Source organism: Xiphophorus maculatus, chromosome 5 (genome assembly GCF_002775205.1).
Source record: "Xiphophorus maculatus strain JP 163 A chromosome 5, X_maculatus-5.0-male, whole genome shotgun sequence".
NCBI lineage: Eukaryota > Metazoa > Chordata > Actinopteri > Cyprinodontiformes > Poeciliidae > Xiphophorus > Xiphophorus maculatus.
The window spans coordinates 16210576-16232636 of NC_036447.1; the positions used below are offsets into that span (position 1 = coordinate 16210576).

The 22061-nt window shown below is 36.8% G+C and overlaps 2 protein-coding genes across 3 annotated transcripts in view; one reads left to right on the plus strand and one right to left on the minus strand.

Annotated features, from left to right (window-relative positions):
• tbck (TBC1 domain containing kinase) overlaps positions 1-12910 on the minus strand; it is a 34241-nt gene extending 21331 nt beyond the window's left edge. Inside the window, exons 1-20 of one of the 2 annotated variants that reach the window (XM_005805750.3) lie at positions 12790-12910; positions 12295-12512; positions 11871-11940; positions 11103-11217; positions 10666-10739; positions 10370-10511; positions 10174-10234; positions 10022-10083; positions 9325-9386; positions 8444-8592; positions 8162-8300; positions 7938-8037; positions 6234-6283; positions 5987-6116; positions 4948-5046; positions 4807-4869; positions 4572-4698; positions 4319-4369; positions 3396-3479; positions 824-909 (exon numbers count right to left, since the gene is read on the minus strand). In XM_005805750.3, the coding sequence (XP_005805807.1) occupies positions 824-909; positions 3396-3479; positions 4319-4369; positions 4572-4698; positions 4807-4869; positions 4948-5046; positions 5987-6116; positions 6234-6283; positions 7938-8037; positions 8162-8300; positions 8444-8592; positions 9325-9386; positions 10022-10083; positions 10174-10234; positions 10370-10511; positions 10666-10739; positions 11103-11217; positions 11871-11940; positions 12295-12487 (1857 nt within the window). In that variant the 5' untranslated portion in view covers positions 12488-12512; positions 12790-12910. The other variant, XM_023334581.1, reaches the window with a different exon arrangement.
• A 2037-nt stretch (positions 12911-14947) lies between these two features.
• LOC102233512 (elongation factor 1-alpha 1) lies at positions 14948-21564 on the plus strand. The gene is made up of 8 exons (XM_005805749.2): positions 14948-15077; positions 17851-18015; positions 18182-18361; positions 18443-18739; positions 19133-19283; positions 19509-19765; positions 20160-20394; positions 20860-21564. Exons 2-8 carry the CDS (start codon positions 17872-17874, stop codon positions 20982-20984), a joined length of 1389 nt encoding a protein of 462 aa, XP_005805806.1. The 5' UTR covers positions 14948-15077; positions 17851-17871; the 3' UTR covers positions 20985-21564.
• The last annotated feature ends 497 nt before the right edge of the window (positions 21565-22061 follow it).

Here is a 22061-nt window from a genome sequence, read left to right on the forward strand (position 1 = left end):
GGTGCCTATCTCCAGTGGTCAATGGCTGAGAGGTCGGGTTCACCCTGGACAGTTTGCCGGTCCATCACAACAACAATACTATATTACTTAAACAGTTGTGGGATTTTTTTCTGTTTTAAATAAAATAGTCGTTTGTTTAAATATGTTTAAAATGAGGTAGTTTGACTTAATGTTTTTTTACAATCCAAAGGCTATGCAGGACATTTATCAAGAAACTAAATTTAATTGCAGTAAATCCAATTACCAATAGTAATTCTGTGTTTTAAATGCACTACTCAGGAGCTGCAGCGTCGAAAACTCAGAAGGAAGCTGCAGGCTCTGATACTTCACTATCCAACTGGTGATATTTCAGAGGCTGCTCCACAGATGACACACATTCATCAGCACACAACTAAATTCACAGACAGGTGGCTCAGACTTTAACCTTGTCACTGAGCAAAGCTGTAAGGAGGAAGGCAAAGGGCATCAGGAATTGGCCCATAGTGAAAAAAATAAGCCAAGTCCAGCAGAAGGCAGTCATTAAGTGTGCCTGGAAGACATGAGCCGCTGTATAAATTACTAGCTGTGAACTATGGGGAGAACTTGACTGTGACCACAAATTCAGGAAGGAAGGATGTGGAACAAAATGTGTCAGTGGCAATGAAGAGATATACCCGGCCATCCAAGGAGGTTTCTTTGCCTTTGGCAAGGAGCAAGAATAATTTTCTTCTGTCTCTGAATTGAAGTAAAACTTGCAATGTAAGACGAACGTTATCTGAGCATGTCCTGCACTGGAGCCTGTTGTCATCAGTCTGACAGGACACTTTCATCCTGTGCAACTTACATCTGGAATGAAGCCAATCTCATTTAGATGGTTGCTTAGCTCTGGGTCATGAAAGGCAATCATCTGGGAGAAAACAGTCAAGTACTCTGGAACAAAAGCAAAAGAGCGAAAAGGTCAGGAAAAAAATCTATTCTATAACATGTACTCAAAAACACACAATGAATGTGGCTTTGATAGCTATGAATCAATTCACCCCTTTGCAAATTAATGTGCCATTGTTAATCATCAAGAAAAATAAATGGATGTTTTATGGCTGCTAGTAAAATACTTTGATAAGTTATGAAAATAATTATAAAAATGTTAGCCTGGTCATTGCCTTCCTTACTCAATTTCGCTCAATTCTCATCTACCTTCAGTGCACCATCTGGGATTTCTCTGATTGCCCTCACTTTCTCTGACTTAATTTCAACCAGGCCAATCAGTGAACAGAATGATTAGTTGTGAAAGATTAGGTCAATTTTCAGCAGTTTTTTATTTGTAGTCTGCGTGTAGCTGGCAATAGCAGCAGTGGGACTGAACAAAGCCATTCAGTCCAAGTTGGTCATGCTTCCAAATGTTGAAATAACAGCTGCCTCACATGGATTGGCACTTCTCTCTTAGCAGAAGGGGATGGTTGTATAAAAGTAGAGGCAATTTCCAATCAGTTTCATAGTGCTGAACTGGCCTGTTGCAAACATTACGCCCAAACGTTATCGACTGGGTAAAATTTGAAGATTCGAGAAAGCAATCTTTCTCAATGGCCAAGGGTTCAGGCCTTCTGTGCAAAGCAAAAAGAACAGCAAAGGGCTGGTTTTTACCAGGCCATAAAAATGTGCAAATCCTACAAATGCTTGAACTTATTTGCATTTATTTTCTCACATAAACTATATACATGTATTTATGTATTTAGTATAGTATTTTACCACAATATGTTACATGAAATATTTTATTATATAGTGCTAGGTTATTGCAAGACTCAGGAAAAATACTGAATCTTGCAGTATTCAGTACATTTACTGAATTGTTAAATGTATTCTTACATTTACTGAATACTGCAAAAAGTACAAAAATTATGAAAGGTCAATAAGACCAGCCAGATATAATTATATAACATCCACAAATTATTATTATACATCTCTAATTTAATTGTATCTTATTTGCTTACAACTTCATGTAAATGCTCTGGTATTTTTCTGCTAAATATGTAAAGTGCTACAACATTGTACAGGGTTTCTGCAAAAATCATACATTAAAATGTATGGTTTAATGTATACATTAAAACCTACATAATGATTTTAATGTATGATCTAGATTATTCACAAAAAACAACTTCTGTAGGTAAATTTGTGTTTCAGAAAAGCTTCAATAAAGCTTCAATAAGCCATGTACAAAGGTCCCTGCCACATCCATGTAGCTCGTAGTAAACAATAGAGTAGGAACTTTTTGATATTCATCTTCTTGTAGTTGTAAGATCTCCAGTTCTTGGAACAGATTTTATTGCTGGTTTCCAGTGATAAATCTGGTCCTTCAATAATGTTTGTTGACCTAAATGGGCCTTGCCAATCTGCTACAGCATAATATTACACAATTCATTAGTCAAATGGACCCTACAGAAATCCAGATAATATGTGACTAATTATGGCTCTGATTCCTATTTAAGCCAAAAATGTGAGCTCATTCTGATAACCCCTCTGCTAATATACATTGTTCACTAGAGTCACCAAACAACATCCTAACAGTAGACTATGATAGTTAAAATAAATACTTTCATTATTTGGGTATAAATGTATTAACTCAATGTTAGAGTAACGTGTACGAATCGCTGCATAGTTGAAAAATAACGTCATTTGGTCGATAGGTAAGTTGCATCCCTGGAAATATCGGGTACAAAAAATTTTTTAAAAATGGCAAAGGAACAAAAATGACCAATGCACTATTTTAGTTAGAAATGACAAAATTAACACTTAAAAAATAATGTGAGTTATTTTCTTTTGGGGAGAGGGGAGTCTAAACATTCCATTTGGACATCTGATCCTCAAACGTTGAATTAAAGTAGTTTTCCCCCACAAACAAACATTAGGCACCTCTGCATAGCACCTATTCAAAGAAGGATACAATAACAGTCTCATTCCTGACAGAGATTCAGAGGTGTGCAAGGCATCTCTTTATCAGCCACGCAGGAATTGATTATCATATTTCTCTGCAGGCATTTGCAGTTTCATTTGTTTCCATATTTCTAAATGATGTGGCTCAGCTGCAGACTCCATTAAGACAGACTGAAATTAGTTTTCACAGTTTAGAAGCAACACTGAGCCCAGATTTAATCAATATTAGGGTGACAAGCTGACACCCTGTCAGCCTATGATAATTTGTTTCTAAACTTAAAGCCTCTGACTGCGTTTAATCATTAAAACTCAACCTGCAGTGGCAGATGATAAAACAAGCTTAAAAGCACTGAGAAAGGAAGCCTATAGTGAAAGGATGCTTTCACAAATGTACACTGCAACATTAGGAAGAAACATGATTGACTTTTCTTTTAACCAAGAAATTTTACTCGGACACAAAACGAAGGTTTCTTCTTTAATTATCTTACCTTGGATGACATGGGAGTTGTCCTTGAGGAAAAAATTGTACAGGTACTTTGGGATGAAGGCAGACATGCAGGCATATGCTAATGCTATAGAGAGAACAACATATATACAAATTTAATGCAGAAATAAACACTTGGCATTTACATGAAGATGTATCAGTCAGAAATAATTTTGGGCTTTTCATTTGAATTGTTTATGTTTTATTTTTAGGTTCAACCAAACAAACTGGGATTTCCAGTGATTAAAGCAGTTGCACCAAACTATGTCCAAGTTTCAACCATCTGACCTACTGTACATACTGTATGTTCACCCCATCATAGACTAGAAACTGCTGAAACATCAGTGTTGTCATTCACAGTGAAGCCGGTTTAACATCAACATGAAGGTGCCAACAAATATAAAAGCTTATGCTTCAACACGGAGATCTTTGGGGCCAAATGATACGTTCAGCCGCCCACATGGACAGGCTAAATAATCCTTGAAAAAAATGGTTTAATTGAGATCGAGATTTAGTCTTTGTTATCACAATGACAAGAAGTCGGTTTGGAGGAGTAAAAGTGAGGTAACATAACTGAACTACACTTTTGCTAATCAAATTTGCTAGTCAAATTTATTGTGAGTCAGAGTTACAACCAGATCTAGTTGGGGTCTACACAAGGCATCTGGTTTCTCTGAAACTTGGAGAAGGAATTTTAAGCAAACATTGTTCATGGTGTATCTGTAAATTTGAGGCTGTTTGTATATTTTTGAGGTCTGTCTAGGTTATTGAATTCCCTCAATTATCCTTAAAATTATTAAAGGTGTAAGTTACATGTTCAGCAAACCTTGAAAAAAAGAGGCCTTAAATAAAAGATTAAAAAACCCAATTGAAATGAAACTGATGATCTGTGCATCCAAGCTGGAAAGTTCAAACTGAGATCCTCACCTTCGTTATTGAAGTTCAAATATAAGAATGGAGCACAAAGTGAATCCAAACCTGAAATGGAAAGTGCATCAAAAAAATTAAAGGTCAAACTAAAGCACCTGTGGCCAAAAAAATGTTGTTTCTAAAACAAGGCATAATCGCCATCTAGTGTTCACTTATGGGTGTTACCAGGATAATAAAAGGAAAAAAAAGAGAGAAAAAAAAAAGAGAGGCTACAGATTCAAAAAAAGAAGATGAATGGGGAGTAACTGACCCTGCCAGTAGACCAGGTCGGGATGGGAGACCACCCATGCTTTTAACACACGCCTGAACTTGATGTGACCCTGAGGAGATGACAGTAGCTCGTCATACTGGTGGCAGCGTGGGATATCCACCTCAATCTGCACAAAAAAAAAAGAAAACATAAAAATAAACAACTTCAGCATGAAATAACAAACCTTTGAAAAAAGTAAACTGACTCAGTTGTTAGCTTTTATTCTTCAGCCTACCTGTCTGTCAGTTGGTATGGGAGTATCCTTGTCAATGCTGTCATACTTAGCTTGAATGTCACCCTATGCAAAAAAAATACAAAGAACAAATGAACCAATGCACCTTTTCTCATTTAAATTTAGTTGCTTTAGGTTTTGTACCTCAATGCCCAGCAAAGCAGCCCAAGCCAGTCCTCTAACCAGAGGAGGAATATCCACTCTGGCCTCTTTCCACATAAGGTTCTTTTTGTATGGATAGCCCTAAAGACAAAACATATAAAGTATCACAGAGTAAATATACAAAGAAATTTTCAATGGCGATTTCATTGATTAAAGGAATAAACTATCCAAAACAAACGGGTCCTCCACAAAAATTTAATTGTCCCCTAAATCTAATAACTAGCCTTGACACCACTTGCATCAAAAGGGCCAGTGCAATAATTGTGAAATTGGGGGAAAGAGAAAGAAAAAAAAAAGCATCCTTTTAAAAATCTTTTACAAATTAAAATCTGAAACTATGGCGTGCATTTGTATTCAGCCTCTCTGAATCAATATTTTGTAGACATGGCTTTCACTATAATTTTATAATTAAAACTGCACGTCTTGTCTCTACTAGCTTTGGACATCTTAATGATGGAGTTGTTGCTCATTCTCCCTGCAAACTGGTTCAAGTTCTGTCAGACGGAACGAAAAGCAGCTACAACCATCAACTTTGAAGTATTGACATCAATTCTCGGTGGAATTAAGGTCTTGAACTTGACACAGGAGTATGCTTTGATGTAACTCTGGCCGTATATTTAGGGTTGTTGGAAGGTGAACATCTAACAGGTTAATGTGTATCCTCCAACAGGTTTTCTTCCAGATTTCCTCAGTGTTTAGCTCCATCAAACTTCCAACCAACTCTGACCAGTTTTCGCATCTATGATGACGAAATGATTCCTCACAGCATGTTGCTGCTACCTCCATGTTTCAAGGTGGTGGTGCATTTACTACTATAGATTTTTGAACAAAAAGTATTTTACAAACCATGTGGTTGTCCTTCCCCTTCATAATTATGCTATATTCTGTTTCTCTTTCACATAAAATACCAATGAAATATACTGCAGATTGAAGTTGAGAACATTATGCTTGTGTATTCTACCACAGGTGTGGATTCTGAGTGTGTAATGCTGATGTACACAAGTACATATGCTGCCCTAACCTTGAGCAACCTGTCAAATAGGATGATGCGGATGAGCTGGTACTCTGTGTCTCTCTCGCGGATGATGAGTGGCAGCGTGACAGTGGCCGACAGCTCATTGCTGCTGTTAGACTGCGGCAAACTCGACTGTCTGCAGGAGGAAGGTGGATAGGGACATGACATTACTGGTGCCAAAAGGAATGACAAGATAATGCTAAAAAATAGTGACTTGGAAGATGGGAAAGGTCTTAGAATGGAGGAGGCTTACTCATCTTCCAGCAGAGGAAAATAGGCTTCTCCAGCAACATCCTTCAGTCTCTAGACCAAAAAAAAAAGATATTCTTTTTCATGTCCTGATTTCAACTCTATAATCTACGATAAGAGTCAACGAAGCAAAACGTCCAATTTGACATACATGTGTTTGCCTCTCATTTATGCTTAAAGTAAAGGGCCCACTGATCTTCAGTTTGTTACAGTTTAATAATCTGTACATATAGATACTATGGACACTAAAATGAAAACATACCTTTTGTAAAAATGAAAATCTGCAAGATAATCATATATTACAATCTAATGTAACTGTAACTGAATTGCTCATTTTAAATATTGAGTGACTGTGATTGTTTTTTTATTTTGGCCCTTCAAGAATCAGTTTGAGGGGATTCTTTTCAGTGTTACATAACTAGCAATGAATAGTTTTAGTGAAGTAAAAAAATGGATGGACATGTTTGAATTTATTGTGGATTTATCACTAATTTTAACAGAAACAAGTCTCGAGTATATCCATAAAGCCCCAGTCATCAGCAATCGTCTGAATCTTTTTATGGTTTAGTTTATTTATGGTTGGTTTCCTGTTGCGAAGTTACCACTAGATTATAGTCAACGCATTTTGAATAGGGTTGAGGCTAGCACTATTTCAGTAGTTTGAGGTTTGCCTGCTTTATCCATTCCAACCAAGTTTTTGTTCATTAGGATAATTGGTCTGTTGCAACACTCAACCCTTTCCAGGTTTCAAATGTCTGTCTGTTTATTTAACATAAAGTTGACTAATTTGCAAGTAGCCCTGCAAGCAGCAAAACCAACCCTTAGCATACTGCCGCCACCGCCTTACCTTTACTCCTCCTAACATCCTTCCTGTCACTGTGGCCAAACATTTCAATCTTTGTCTCATCTGATCACCAAACTTTTGTCCAGAAGGCATTTGACCTGTCTGTGTTGAATATTTTATCCAATATTTAATCTATCAATTTTAAGCAGCAGCAAGTTTTTTGGTTGGCACCCTCTGTTCATTCCAATGCAAATGTCTGTTCAGTGTGGATAATGAGACTGGTGCTGCAGCTGGTTTCATTTTATTATGGCTCTAATCCAAACTAATTTATTTTTATGAGCGGGAGACGGTTGTTATTTGGACACAAATGGATTCAGGACAATGCGTCCCAAATACTGATCAAAACTGGATTTGCGATGCACAAATAAGACTCCTTCTCACACCTCTTGCTTCGACACTATTAAGTAAATTACAGGAATGAATACCACCATTACTAATCAAAATTCCAGCAAAAACAATACCCATATCTTGTTGATGTCTACAAAAGTGTGTTCTTTCTCTGGGTCTTGCTAAGAGGTATTTATCAAAATATTAGAGGGGCTTTATATTCATTCATTTTATAAAAGACACATTTGGGTCTATAGCAGTAAATATGTATATAGTTAAGGCGGCAAGTATATTTTTATACATTTTTAGGATTCTAGAAATTACACTAAGCACTCTTAGTTCTTCTTTATGAAATTTATTGAAGTTGACCATTACAAGCATTTTACCTTGAAAAAAAGAAAAAATGAAAATTGGTGACACGCTTTTTTGTATTTTTTTCGTTCGTTTTCTATGTGTCTTTCACTGTCAACATTTTTTCCAGTGATACGATTATCAAAACTTGCATCTTAATGTAGTAAAGTACACAAACCGCCTTACATTTCTGAGTTGGCACAGAGACAGCGTCACTGTGGTGTCATCAAGCAGGAAGCTTCGATCTCTCCCTTGGCCAAACGACTCCCCATCCTCCAAGACAAACCTAAAAGAAAATATAAGAGCATGCAGATATAGCACTCTAAATAGGCCATAACATGATTAAATATGTGCATATATTCAGACAACCCCCATGTGATTCAGTGCATGTCTGTGTGGATGTGATGTACTTGGGCAATGTGCAGACTGGTGGCTTAGACTGGATGATTTCCTTGTTGGTAAGCTCCTTCTCCAGGTCCCCACCCGCGAGGCACCATAGATGGTACACCTCATCTATGCCGCGCTCTGACAAGTAATCCTCATCATCATCTAGGATTACACACAGACAAAAGCTCAAGTACTAGGTAGAAACAGTAGGTCAAAACATAGCTTTAATGTTTTGTTCTGCTGTTTCAGGTCTAGAAAAAGAGATATTTAATCAAACTAAAGATCAGGTAATATTTGAAGGAGACCTTTGCAAAGATCACTGATGTCATCTGGGAGCTCTAGGTGTGCACAGCGCAAAGAAGATGAAAACAAACTGACAGGCTTCTGGAAGGGTGAATAGTGGCAGGAAATGCCATCAAAAACAGGGTCTCTAAGCAGCTCAGCAGGGGTTGGCCTTCAGGTTACAAAAAGCAGAAAAGGGTTAAATGGTAAAAGGCCTGCATTTGTATCACACTTTATCAAGTCCAAGGATTGCAAAGCTCTTTACACTACATTCACCCATTCATACACACATCCACACATGGAGTAAAGGGACAAATGATGTACCAATAGAATCAGCCAGAAATCAAAATTGGTCAATCTTCCCTTGATATACAGTATACGACTGTATACTGTATACAGTCGTATACTGTAAAATCAGTATATGACTGAAAATCAGTTTTTTTAAACCCTTGTTTATATTGGATGCAGTACAATTGTTTTCGGACCATAAACACAAAAACCAACTGCAATTTGATACCCTTATCAAATGAACTTATTAAAAAAGAAATAGTAAAAGGTTTGGGACATATGCTTGATTAAATTAAATTTAGATAATCTTGAATTTATTTGATTTCCTTTGCGATTCCAAAGTACCTGATTGTAATTTTCACTAAACTTCAATAAACAAGATCAACAACTAAGCCTCAGTTTTGTGTCTTGACTGACATCCTGTGGTGAGAGGCAGAAAGTTACTCACACTAGTTGAGTTTTGCATATATATACTTTATATCCTACAGAGTTCTTCAATACATTGAGGAAAGTGTGGCTAAAGTTAATCAACAAACAATAACATAATATACAGAACACATTTTCACCAGCAGTGTGAATAAACGTGGGGGAAATCTGTAGCAAACACTATATTTACCTTTTGGATGGAAGAAAGGTCAAACACTTCCTTAATAATTCAACAACATTCTCAGGTAGCTCCTGTGAACACATCATAAATGTGATGATCCCCATTTAAGTTCTCTCAAAAGGTTACATTTTCAATACATCAACACAGTAAATATGTATAAATGCCTTTGGTAATTAAGTAGGATAAATAGGATTGATCAGTTCAGAAGGTTTCTTTAATTCTACAGAATAATGATGATTACATCTAAAAACTTATGTGTTATATATTTTTATTTCATTACATATACTAAAAAATGGCTCCTAAAATCTGGTATGAAACAAGGATACATTTTGTATCCTTGTTTCAAGATCAACATCTAAGCCTCAGTTTTGTGTCTTGACTGACATCCTGTGGTGAAAGGATGTCACCATCCTCTCACCACAGAGGATAGGAAAAGGCCATTGCAGACATGGCCTTTAACACATATACAAGTATTAAAAACTGAAACTCTTATGAATAAAACTAGAACTAAAACTTGTTATCAATTTGTAAAATAAGAAACCTACGGATTAAAATCCAGCCTTCACATAATTTCTAGGTCTATAGCGGTACATACACATGCGTTCTACTTATCTCAAAAGTAACAAACTATTGTTAACAGTAACTAGTAATATTAAACAGTTGTCTAATTGTGTAGGTGCAGAGACGGAGTGTTTCTCAGGCGTACCTTAATGATTTCTAAACATCCATGTTCCTCAGCAAGGACAGTGACAATATCATCCATGCAACCTGGCAAAAACAGATGTCTCATATTCAGCCCAGTTGAGTTTAAAAGGCCAGTGCTTTACACTCAGGTTAATTAAATCCTTTTTTACTCACCCAAGGTTAAAATGAACTTCAGTTTGTCACTTATTTCAATGTTCTGCAAGACTCTTCTTCCCTATAATTGATTAACATCATCAGATCAGAAACTAATCATTATTCGAACAGCTGGAATTTAGAAAAAGTCCAGTTGAAAATAACTAATAATAATAAAATAACTAAATATTTTAGGGGGTTTAGGAGGGATTCTTACTGCACATAGTTCAAAGAGTAAGATTCCAAGTGACCAGACATCAGACTTGGGTCCTGAGGGCAATGGAGTTTCACTATGTGATGGATCACTGGGGTTGAAGCAGCCCAGGGCAATCACCTCTGGAGCAAGGTAAGATGGGTTGCTGGAGTCGATATGACACAGCACATCAGCTCAAACTTATCATCCTGTACGTTACGCTTCTTGAAGTTTGGTTGGAATGAAACCAGAGAGACAGAATTGTAGCTCTGACCTCTGCCTCATAGCTACCTGGGAAAATTAAAGAGGAAACGACTTACCCAATGGGAAAATCAACATCCGCCCCATGATCAGTCATGTGGTAAAGGCCAAATTTGGCCAGTTTGACATTGCCCTTAAAAAACAAAATTCATCACAAAATGAGAGTTTGTAGATATTTCCATTACTATTTATTTAAAATTTATAATCTGGCTCCTAAAGAAACAGAATTGCTATTTAACTGATATAAAAACCCAACAGATTTCATAGTTTTGATTTGGTCATTTGAAAATAATGTAATATAAATACATATTAAATCTTAATATGTTATATTTTTAAAATAACAAATGCAATAATTCAGTTTAGTTTTAAATATTTGAAATTAATTGCATTCTTATTCGTGACTACAGTATTTGGCAGCAGGATTAAAAAAAAGTCATATTAAAGCACAGATTTACTTGTCTTTTAATAGGAGTAAAAACATTGTTACAAACAGTACCTTGCAATCCAAAAGTACATTGTTTGGGCTGAGGGCTCTGTGCACCAAGCCATGTTTGTTCATGAAGTCCAGACCTTCAAGAACCTCATAGGAAACTTGGAGTACCTTTTCTGGACTAACATAAATTCAATAAAAAGTGAGAGTTGGAACATTTGTGTGTCAAGGTTTTGCAGACATATTTTTAGCAATACCACAATATAAACAGCTGACAAAGTTAATGCATGCTACAGTATCTACTTTGTATCTACCTTACAAAATTGATAGGAATATATACTCATTAAACTTTTTCCCATTTTGTCATGTTACTATCACAAATCTTGATTGAGATTTTATGTGATAGATCAACACAAATCAGCACAAATTGTGAAGCAGAAGGAAAAGAACATAAAATGTTCATGCCCCAAAATAATTCTGTGCAACCAACTACCTATAGAAGTCACACGATTATTAAATACATTCTACCGATATGTAATTTAATCTCAATAAATACACTGCGAGTCAGTGCACAGACAGCATTAACCAGAAATGCAGCCAAGCGGTCCACAGTAACTCTACAGAGACAGTACACCACTAACAGTGGCCCTTATAGAGAAAAACTGTTGACAGGCTGCAACACACTGACAGGCTGGTGTAGATGTTCAATCAACTTCAACCATAGAAGAAACCGTAAACATCCAGAGTTACAGCATAATGATTTGGTTTAAAGCACACTCATGTTTTATAATGGTCTAGTCGAAATCCCAAATGAGAATTTAGATCATAACTTACCTCACTGTTTGCTCTTGCCTGAAATCACCCACATTCCTTGAATAGTGCTCTGCAACAACAATCAGCCGTTCTATGCAGCAAGACAAAAAGAAATTGGTGATACATATGCATCTATTTTTTCTTTCTTTGTTGTTGCTGCTTAACTTGCAGCACTAAAATTAGTTGATCATTTAGCAAATATTAAAACCATTTGTCTTTTAAAACACAGTGTTTCAGAGTTTTTCCTAGCATATTAAGATATTTCGGGAGTTCAAACCTTTGCAATAAACTAAAAATAAACAAGTCTTCTTAAGAAATCTACTGGGATTTCTCACAAAGCTTTGCAGTACATTTTTGTAACACGCTTGCAGTAAACGCAGTACATTAAAGCCCGTTACCAGTAGAACAAAATATATCATACAACTAACAGGGTTAACAGCCATACCATGTTTCCCTCTGGAGATGTCCACATACTGACACAGTCTGGGATGAGTGACGGTCTTAAGGATCTGGAAACGCCCCAGGATTTTAATGGAGTTGGGCGTCAGAGGGAGGCCATTGCTACCACAAACATCATGAGGAAGAGCTGAGGCAAAGAAGGTGAAAGCCCCCAGCTGAGCATCTCTGATGGGCTTCATTGACCCAGTGAAAAAAGAAAAAGTCCTAGGAATAAGATACAATGTGCAGAACATATTAAAACGGGAAGTGAAATTGACACAACTTCTCAATCATGCGATGAATAATAGCGTTACCAAAACAGGCTGGACTGGAGATACAAATACTATTGCAGATCTTGGCATTAAAAATGCATGCCTACAGCTGAGAATGAGCCTATCTACGAAAAAACGCGAGGATAAGTGAGGATAAGCATCAGCAATAAGGAGCCCTACTGAAGCAGATGCATTTTCCTTTCAGGAAAGAAGTCAGCAAAGTGTATTACCTTAAAACAAAGTCTTCTCACACCAAACAAAAAGGTTCTATGTTCATGGCGACAGATTAAACTCGAATATGATGGGAAATGTATTATTTTCCTGATTCTGCAGTGTGACGGGACAGCTGAGTGAGCGTGATCAATGACGCAATTTTTGTGCGACAAAGGGGTAAGACCATTTTTTTTATAAAAACAAACGAAATGCCACACAATCTATATAATAAACATTTACGTAAATATATCTGTGAAATAAAACTACAAATATACATTTTATTCCCTTGCTTTTTCTGCTTATTTCCTGAAGTCGATGAAGTGCATGCGCTGTCTGTTGTCTTCTCCCTTTTTGTAGAAAATCACTGATGTCTAAAACATCTGACCGTGCAAGGCGAACTCTAATCTGAGGTTGAGTCCATCTCAATGGTTTAATAATCCAGCTAGAGTAACAAGGCTGCCACCTGCCAGCGGCTTCAGTAAACGACTTTACACGGAGACTGCACTTTTTGCCCTGTTCGAATATTTAAGTATACAGTCTGTTTATTTAAAATAAACCTGTTAGGGGTTCTTCTTCATGTTGGTTTTAAAAATCCTTGCTTTCTCTTAATTTGATTGCTTTTATTAATCTTAACAGTTATTTGTGTTATGACAACTGACATCTGACATCTCAAAAAATCATAAAATGAATTCATTTCAGTAGTAAAATTAAATAAATCATATTTGAATAAAAAATACATAATTTGTATTAATTACACTGAGTGGTGCAGGTTTTTTTTTTTTTTTTTTTTTAAACCAAACGTTTCTCAGAAAAACTTAGTACTTCTTTAAGAAAAAAGGATGTTTAATTCAGACATTGTGGACAGTTAAAAAGCATCCACGCACTGTAGAGAAACAATCCCAATGCTTGTTTGGGGATTATTTTTTCCTTAATTACTGTGTTGTGGCATAAAGTGAAAAGTCCGTGGCTTCCCCAGGGTATTAAGAGGTTCCTGTTTGCTGTAATTGCAGCCTTTTGCTCATCTACATTGTTTGAGTGTGGGCTCTCATTTTCGTTTTGACAGTACTTTCCAGATTCTTTATTGGGACTATTTGTTGGTCAATTTGTTGATCAGTTTGTTGGACAGAGGGAACTGTCCTCTCATTCTTTTTCACTTTGTTTACTTCAGACTTTCGGTACATGTTAGAGTCCTGTCATCTGCAGAAATACTCAGAGGACTTTGCAGTTGTTAGGTGTATCAGAGATGGACAAAGTACTAGTGGGCCAATTTGTGTCACAGTAAGGGATCAATCATCTTAAATCTGAACAAAACAAAGATGATTATTATAGATATAGAAAGAAATAGAGTTAGATCAAACCTTATTTCTATTAAGGGAGAAGTGGAGGTGTGTATATATATAGTATAGTATAGTGTGTATATATATAGTAGGCTATACCTGTTCACATAGACAGGCTGAGCTGAAGACGTAACAACCCACTAAGAAAGGACAGAGCAGATTTTTCTTCTTGAGGAGTTTACTGAGGTTATGCCGAAAGATGCTGCATATCTTTCATAAGTGATTTTGTGTTATGCACAACTTTGCAGTTATACGTGTGAATAAATCTCTCTACAAAAAGAATTGACCTTTTGTGACTTAGTCTTCTTGTCCAGTGTATCAGTGATTATTTTTTGGACAGAGGCCAAATTTGCAAACTTCCTGATGACAGTTTTCTTAAACATGAATATAACATAATATCTATGTACTAAATACCAGTTTTCACAGAGAATTGTTTGTAATCGTTATATAAAGGGATATGTCCAAATCTGTGGTTCATACTGATAAGCAGAATTAAGATACCTGTAAATCAAAAAAGACAGTAGTGAATAATCATGGTTGACTTAACATTTATGAAGGCAAAAATATAAACACACAGTATCTCAGAATGATTTCAAACACCATAAAACATTCAAGTCTAAAAGAAGGGGAGAATTAAATGTACCAATAATGCAATCAATAATGCATTGTTAAATTTACAAATGTCTCACATTAATTAGGTTATGTATGTTATATATAAAAGCCCAACAATCAATCAGACTGAAAAAAGTCATTTATTACTGAAAACAGTGTACCTTTTCGCCACCTAATTGTGCAGAGAGGCAGCAGGGCTCCATCTAGTGGCTGAGCCTCGCAGTTTCAGTATATGACGCATTTGACGGCAGTCTCCACAGCAGTACCTTGTCTGCGTCAGTCCCAGGACAGCACAAAAGGCAGCATCTTCTGTTTCATCCCTACTGTGAACCAGTGAGCACACCTTGCAGGCAAAGGTAGGTTCGGTAATGGCTTCCTGAACGACTCCTATACAAACAACGCACATTTTATTCCGTTTTTTTCATGCTCCATTTTAAAGGCTGCTGACTTCGGGGACGTGCTAGGAGGACATCCATAGCAAGTCTGCATCTGAATGTGGAGTGTCTGTGATGCCTGTTGTAATTTGATGCCATAAATAGTGCAAAGGGGTTTTCTAGGGTTGGTTAGGCCTGAGTGGCGCAGTTTCAATTGAGAATATTTTTTAATGGAAGTTGTGCGGGGATGATGCTTCTTCTTCTTCTTCGCCCATCATGCTGATGTCACATTAGAATAAACATGGCAGTGTAACTGTCTGCGAAGATGCTGAGACATGCAGACCCAAACATGCCTTAACGCCCTCACCTCTGCAGTATTGCATCAGCACTGCGCTCTATGCTATCAAGTCCACACTGTTTTGAAGTCAACACTGTATTATTTTTGTTTTATTTATCTATCTATCAATAATAGCTGTGGACTGATAGCTTGCTTTGCCATCTCAAATTACGAATCATCGTGGAACATATAGACACACATAACCTGTTACTATTATTATAAAAAAAAATGTTACATCAGAAATGTCGATAAAAACACAGAATTGATATTTTCCGGTTCCTCAACCAGTTACAGCAAGTATGAAACTCAGAAATGCGCATGCGCCCTTTAGGAGTAGCGCTAAAGGCCTTTTGAAAAAAAAAAAAAAAGATCGTGTGCTAACTGTTAGCTTAGTTCATCACATCGGAGAAAAGTAAGCCAACGGTAAGGTAATGTCTCCAAATAATTATTTAGTGGCATGGGTTTTAAATTTCGTGCGTTTATATTCCTAATGTAAACCTATTTAAGGTATTTTTGTGAAACATGTTCGTGTTCCACGGTGACTCGTCATATGAATTGGTGGCCGCCATTACACTTCAACTTTTTTTTGATTCATTTAATAAGAAAAGGTTCTGGAGATTAAACAACCAGCTGTATTCCGTGTTGTTTTCTAAATTCTCCCTTGTAGTATTCCACTACATTGTGTGCTAAATGCCCATGCACAACCCATTATATCTTTCCACCATTTATATTTGCATTTTATTTAGTTTGATCCTTCCAACAAGTGGGAAACAAACTTGAGAAAGCTAAATAAGAATTAGTTACAATATTTAACAATAATACTCACACCCACTTGTACATTTTGTCACAGCAAAACCACACACGTTAATGTATTTTTTGTGGGAAATTGACCACCTCAAAGCAGTAATTGTTAAAAGAAAATAAAGTGATACATGGACAAAAAAGGGTACAGTGGCAGGGAGAGCCTTAACCATAAAAGCAACCAAGGGGGCCATTGTTGTGCACACTACAAATCTGACTTTTGTTTGAAAGTAGCCCAAAGAAAGATGTTGTTGAAAACTACAATAAGTCATTTTTACAGTTGGGTAGAAGCAACATACAGTAAACGACACATCAAACATGTGGAAGAAGGTGTACTGGGCAGAAAAGGCCAACATTTTCATTATTAATACTTCATCACTATGTTTGGTGTTCACACTATCCATGTAAAACACCGTGGCAGAAGCATCATGCATTTACAAGATAAGATAAATAAGCTTTCAACTTCTACACGAGTAGAAACTTACATTTATAAATAATTGAGTGGCCCCTAACAAATCACTGATATCGCTGGAGGAAAATGTTTGGCTCTGCACCCATAAATAAAACGGACAAATGCTTTTAATAGGTATAAAATTAAAAATACCTTTGAACAACTTTAGGCAGGTATTAAATTAACTTTTTATTAAGCCTGCAAGTCTGCATTTAAGAATGTTTTTTTTTATTAGTCTGATGTAATATTATAATCTTAAATGTTGTGTTCTAATTACCTGTAAGTGGAAAATCATCGAAATAACAAAAAGAAAGGATTAAAAATATCAGTCTATGCCTATCACCCTGTATGAAGTGTTTCAATTTGTAAATTGAGTTTCTAAAATAAATTAGCTTCTGAATAATATTCTAACTTATTGAACGGGTCTGCATATTATTATAATAAAATACATAAAAATTTATTGTTAGGTACCAAAATATAAGAAAGGGATGAGTTCACTTCTGCAAGGTGGTTTATGTTAAATGAAAAACAAAATACAAAAAATGATAAATATGAAATCAAATTATGTAGAGGTTACATATAGTAGAGTGATTTTGTAATTATTAATGTGACATATCTAGTGTCAAAAATGTATTAAAAATAAACTGCTTTGATTATTAAGTTTTCTTAAAAAAATGAAAGCTGATTTTTTTTTATTTTTGCTTTGTTTTGTGGAACATTATTAAATTGTAATTAAATGTAGTTGATCATTTTCTTCAATATGCAATGTTGTAAGATAGCAGCATGTCGGCAATATTCCATTCAGTAAATTTAAGAGTCAAATTTGATATGTAAAGGTAATTTATTTACTTTGCTTACTTTAATGGCTCTGGGTGAATTTCTGTTGAGTTTTTGTTTCAGGATTTTCTTGTTTAATTAAAGTAAATGATGCACAGAATGATACAGAATGTGGCAAAGTTCAATATCTAGATCTGCATTGCAGTGTATTTAACCGTAAATTGAGGGAGGAGGCATTGGCTTGATCAGATCAATTTAATTAACTAAAGTGTGGAGTACAAATTAAAATTCAGTTGTTTTTGATCAGCATTGTCTTACTGTTGAGATTGTATGCTTTCTGGGCTGCATGTTGTTAATTCTGACATGTTTTGTTTGTTTCTATTGTTCAGCGTCTTCTAGGCTGAGCCAGTATGGGGAAGGAGAAGCTCCACATTAACATTGTGGTTATAGGACATGTGGACTCAGGGAAGTCCACCACCACAGGCCACCTCATCTACAAGTGTGGGGGCATCGACAAAAGAACGATTGAGAAGTTTGAGAAGGAAGCTGCAGAGGTATGATTTAAATAGAATATTTTTAGGATTTTCTGCAATGCAACATTCCAGCGGCTCATTTCAGAGGAGCCCGGTTAAAGCAAATTTTTGAGTTTTCTGGTTGAAGCATCAGAAAAGTGGATTGAAGTGTTAAGGACAAAGTTTCATGTGACAATCCTTTTCTTAGATGGGAAAAGGATCCTTTAAATATGCCTGGGTTTTGGACAAACTCAAGGCAGAGCGCGAACGTGGAATCACCATTGACATCTCTCTCTGGAAGTTTGAGACAAGCAAGTATTATGTCACCATCATTGACGCTCCGGGACACAGAGACTTCATCAAGAACATGATCACTGGGACATCCCAGGTAGAAATAAAATAAATAAGTAAAAAAATAAAGTAAATTTTCAGTTCCTTCCTGAAGTTCTCATTTCTTTATCTCTTTTAGGCTGACTGTGCTGTGTTGATTGTGGCTGCGGGTGTGGGCGAGTTTGAAGCTGGCATCTCAAAGAACGGGCAGACTCGTGAGCATGCCTTACTTGCCTACACTCTGGGAGTGAAGCAGCTCATCGTAGGTGTCAACAAGATGGATTCAACTGAGCCCAACTACAGCCAGAAGCGCTATGAAGAGATTGTGAAGGAAGTCAGTACTTACATCAAGAAGATTGGGTACAATCCCGACACCGTGGCTTTTGTACCCATCTCAGGCTGGAATGGAGACAACATGTTGGAGCCCAGTCCTAATGTGAGTTTGACGGGAGGTCTTCTGGAAAAACACTTACTATAAGCTATGATTATTCTACCTTTTTTCAGTTGTACTGTCATGGGTGTTTAACATGCTGAAAAAGGCTTGAAGAATCAGAGACACAGATCTTTTGAATGTTTTCCATCTGTTGCAAAGCACGGGTGTCAAGCTCCTACAACTTTTAGACGTGTCTCTGCTCCAACACACCCGAGTCACATGATAAAATCATAAACAGGACTTTAGAGAACCTGACTGCATATTGATGAGGTAATTCAGCCATTTGATTCAGATGTGTTGGACCAGGGACACATGTAAAAATTGAAGGAAACTCGGCACCAAAAGCTATTGTTTTCTTCCCAGCTTTGACATGAAAGTAACAATGATCTCTTACAGATGGCCTGGTTCAAAGGCTGGAAGATCAATCGTAAAGATGGCAGTGCCTCAGGCACCACTCTGCTGGAGGCTCTTGATGCCATCCAGCCTCCAACCCGACCCACTGACAAGCCTCTTCGTCTGCCCCTGCAGGACGTTTACAAAATTGGAGGTGAGTTGATCTTGCAGTTTCGTGATTTAGATTTTTAAGAACATATTTGTAAAATATAAAGGCCTCATTTATCAAGTGGTTTAGGAAAGGAGGGCAGAAACAAATTAGGTTTTGAGTAAGTTCCCATGGGCCCTGACTGTTCCACATGTTTAAGAATAGCTTTTCAGCTTACATTTAGACACCAGGTTCACATAACGTCTGGTTGCTTCTCTGCCTCTCCATCAGGTATTGGTACTGTGCCTGTGGGTCGAGTAGAAACAGGAATCCTGAAACCTGGTATGGTGGTGACTTTTGCTCCCGTCAATGTGACCACTGAAGTCAAGTCAGTGGAGATGCACCATGAGGCCCTGAGTGAGGCGCTACCTGGAGACAATGTGGGCTTTAATGTCAAGAACGTCTCTGTGAAGGATATTCGCCGAGGTAATGTGGCTGGAGACAGCAGGAACGACCCACCACAAGAGGCAGCTGGCTTCACCTCCCAGGTCTGTTCCCTAGTAATGACTGTGATTATTATTGTTACCCAGAAACTGGAAAACTGGGTGTCCAAAACTGAGAACTGGGTGTCCCATCTTTTAGTTCAACTTGAAGGAATACTCCAGAAACAAATGTAGTTAAATGGTAAATATCCATCGATTTGAACAAGCCCGCTCTTTTAGTAACTTATTAGTTGGAGACAAAATCTTTCATTTTTAAAGTAAATTGAAAGTTGAGAAAATTTGTAAAAGGGCTTTAAAAAAGGACAGCCAAGACTTGACTAATATAGGCTACTGTTTTTTTTTTAAATTAATTCTATTTTATTTGTTGCCAAGCTCTTGTTTTTGTTTGCTGCTATTTTTCCAAATTCAGTATTTTACAAAGCTATTACATTTTTCATAGGTGATTATCCTGAACCACCCTGGTCAAATCAGTGCTGGCTATGCCCCTGTGCTCGACTGCCACACTGCACATATCGCTTGCAAGTTTGCAGAGCTGAAGGAAAAGATAGACCGCCGCTCTGGAAAGAAGCTGGAGGATAACCCGAAGTTTCTCAAATCTGGAGATGCTGCTATTGTGGATATGATCCCAGGCAAGCCTATGTGTGTGGAGAGCTTCTCTGAGTACCCACCGCTTGGTGAGTGTCCCAGCCTGCAATATAATGTCTGTCTAGTGCTACAGTACAGTGCCTGGGAAAAGTATTCATACCCTGTGAAGTGCTCTACTACTCATTATGTTGCAATTACAAACCTAACAAGCTTAATAAATATGTCTGGCAGGTCAGGGACAGGGTTGTGGAAAGGTCTGAAGCAGTCTCACGATATAGAATAGCATTCTTGGCTTTGAATTTTCTCATGAAAATGTTGCAAATGGCACACAATTGCAGGACATGGATGACCTAATAAATATACAGGTTAACATTAATCAAGAGCAATATGAAAGCAAAATATGAAAACATCCAAGATGCATGAATACTTTTACAAGGGATTGTACCTCGTATAGTAAAAATACTTGCCTGCAGGAAAAAATTAATCAAAAATCTTAGTTTTTTACCTTTCTGAGAATAGATAAAGTTTATATCAGAGATTTTTTTATTCCTCAGGCCGTTTTGCTGTCCGAGACATGCGTCAAACGGTGGCGGTGGGAGTGATTAAAGGCGTGGAAAAGAAAGCCCCTACAAGCGGTAAAATCACCAAGTCTGCACAGAAGGCACAGAAGGCCAAATGAACGTTGTGCTGGGCTGCTGCCCCAAACGTTCAGAGAGGCAGAAGACCCGCAGACATCTTGCTCCATTTGCACACCATAGTAAACGTCTGGTCCATTATCACAATGCATCGCAAAAGCAGACGAAGGAAAAAATAATTGTTTCAGTTAGAGATTAACACGTTAGCTAACTGTTATACGTACATTTGATTGTATCTTGTTTCGTGCTTGAACATCACTATGGGTTTGCATTGCAGTTCAAAGATGCGCTGTTGTTAAATTTATCCTGCTAGTTTATCTAGAGATGCTCTGTAGTAACACAGTAAAGATGTTCTTCTCTGTGATCTCTGTACAAGTAATGTTCCTTGTTCAAGCTTTAAAACTGTTTAACTCAGCAGCTAGAAATATACAGGTTGTTTGCATGTTTGCTTATAGCACCTCAGAGAAACCAGCTTTAGAAACTAAAATAGTTCAGCTAAACATCCTGCCTGATACAAGCTCCCTTAAAGTAGCTCTGATCCACGTTACTGTAAAGTGTGTGCACCTTAAATGCTGGTACTTGTGAGAATATGTTCGTAAAAGTAAAATATATTTAAAAACTTCATTTGTTTCCGGTGTTTTTGTTAACTCTGTAAAGCCTGACATATCAAATAATTGTTCGAAAAATCTTATTTGTAAAAAATAGAATAATTTAACTGATTTTATTGAAACATCACATAATTTCTTCTGTTTTTTTGTATTACTATTAAGTTTAGATATTAGGTTTTGCATATACAGTTAAAACCTGATGTTTACATAGACTTCATTAACAGACTCAATCTATTTTTTCTCCCTGTTAGACATTAAATTAGAATAAACCTTTAGAGTAGGATAACTATTTTTCCCCATTTGCATATTGATAAAAAATGAGCTATTCCTTCTTTTGTTTTCAGTTTTTTTACTATCCTCAACTTTAGAAGTTTATGTGTATTTCTCTTAAACTGCAGATCAAGTTTCATCAGACCAATACATATTTCCAAAAATTAAGCTATTTGTTTCTCAGTCCATGTTCAAACTATAATCTAGCTTTTGCAGTACAGACATCTTCCTTCCTGGGTAGCC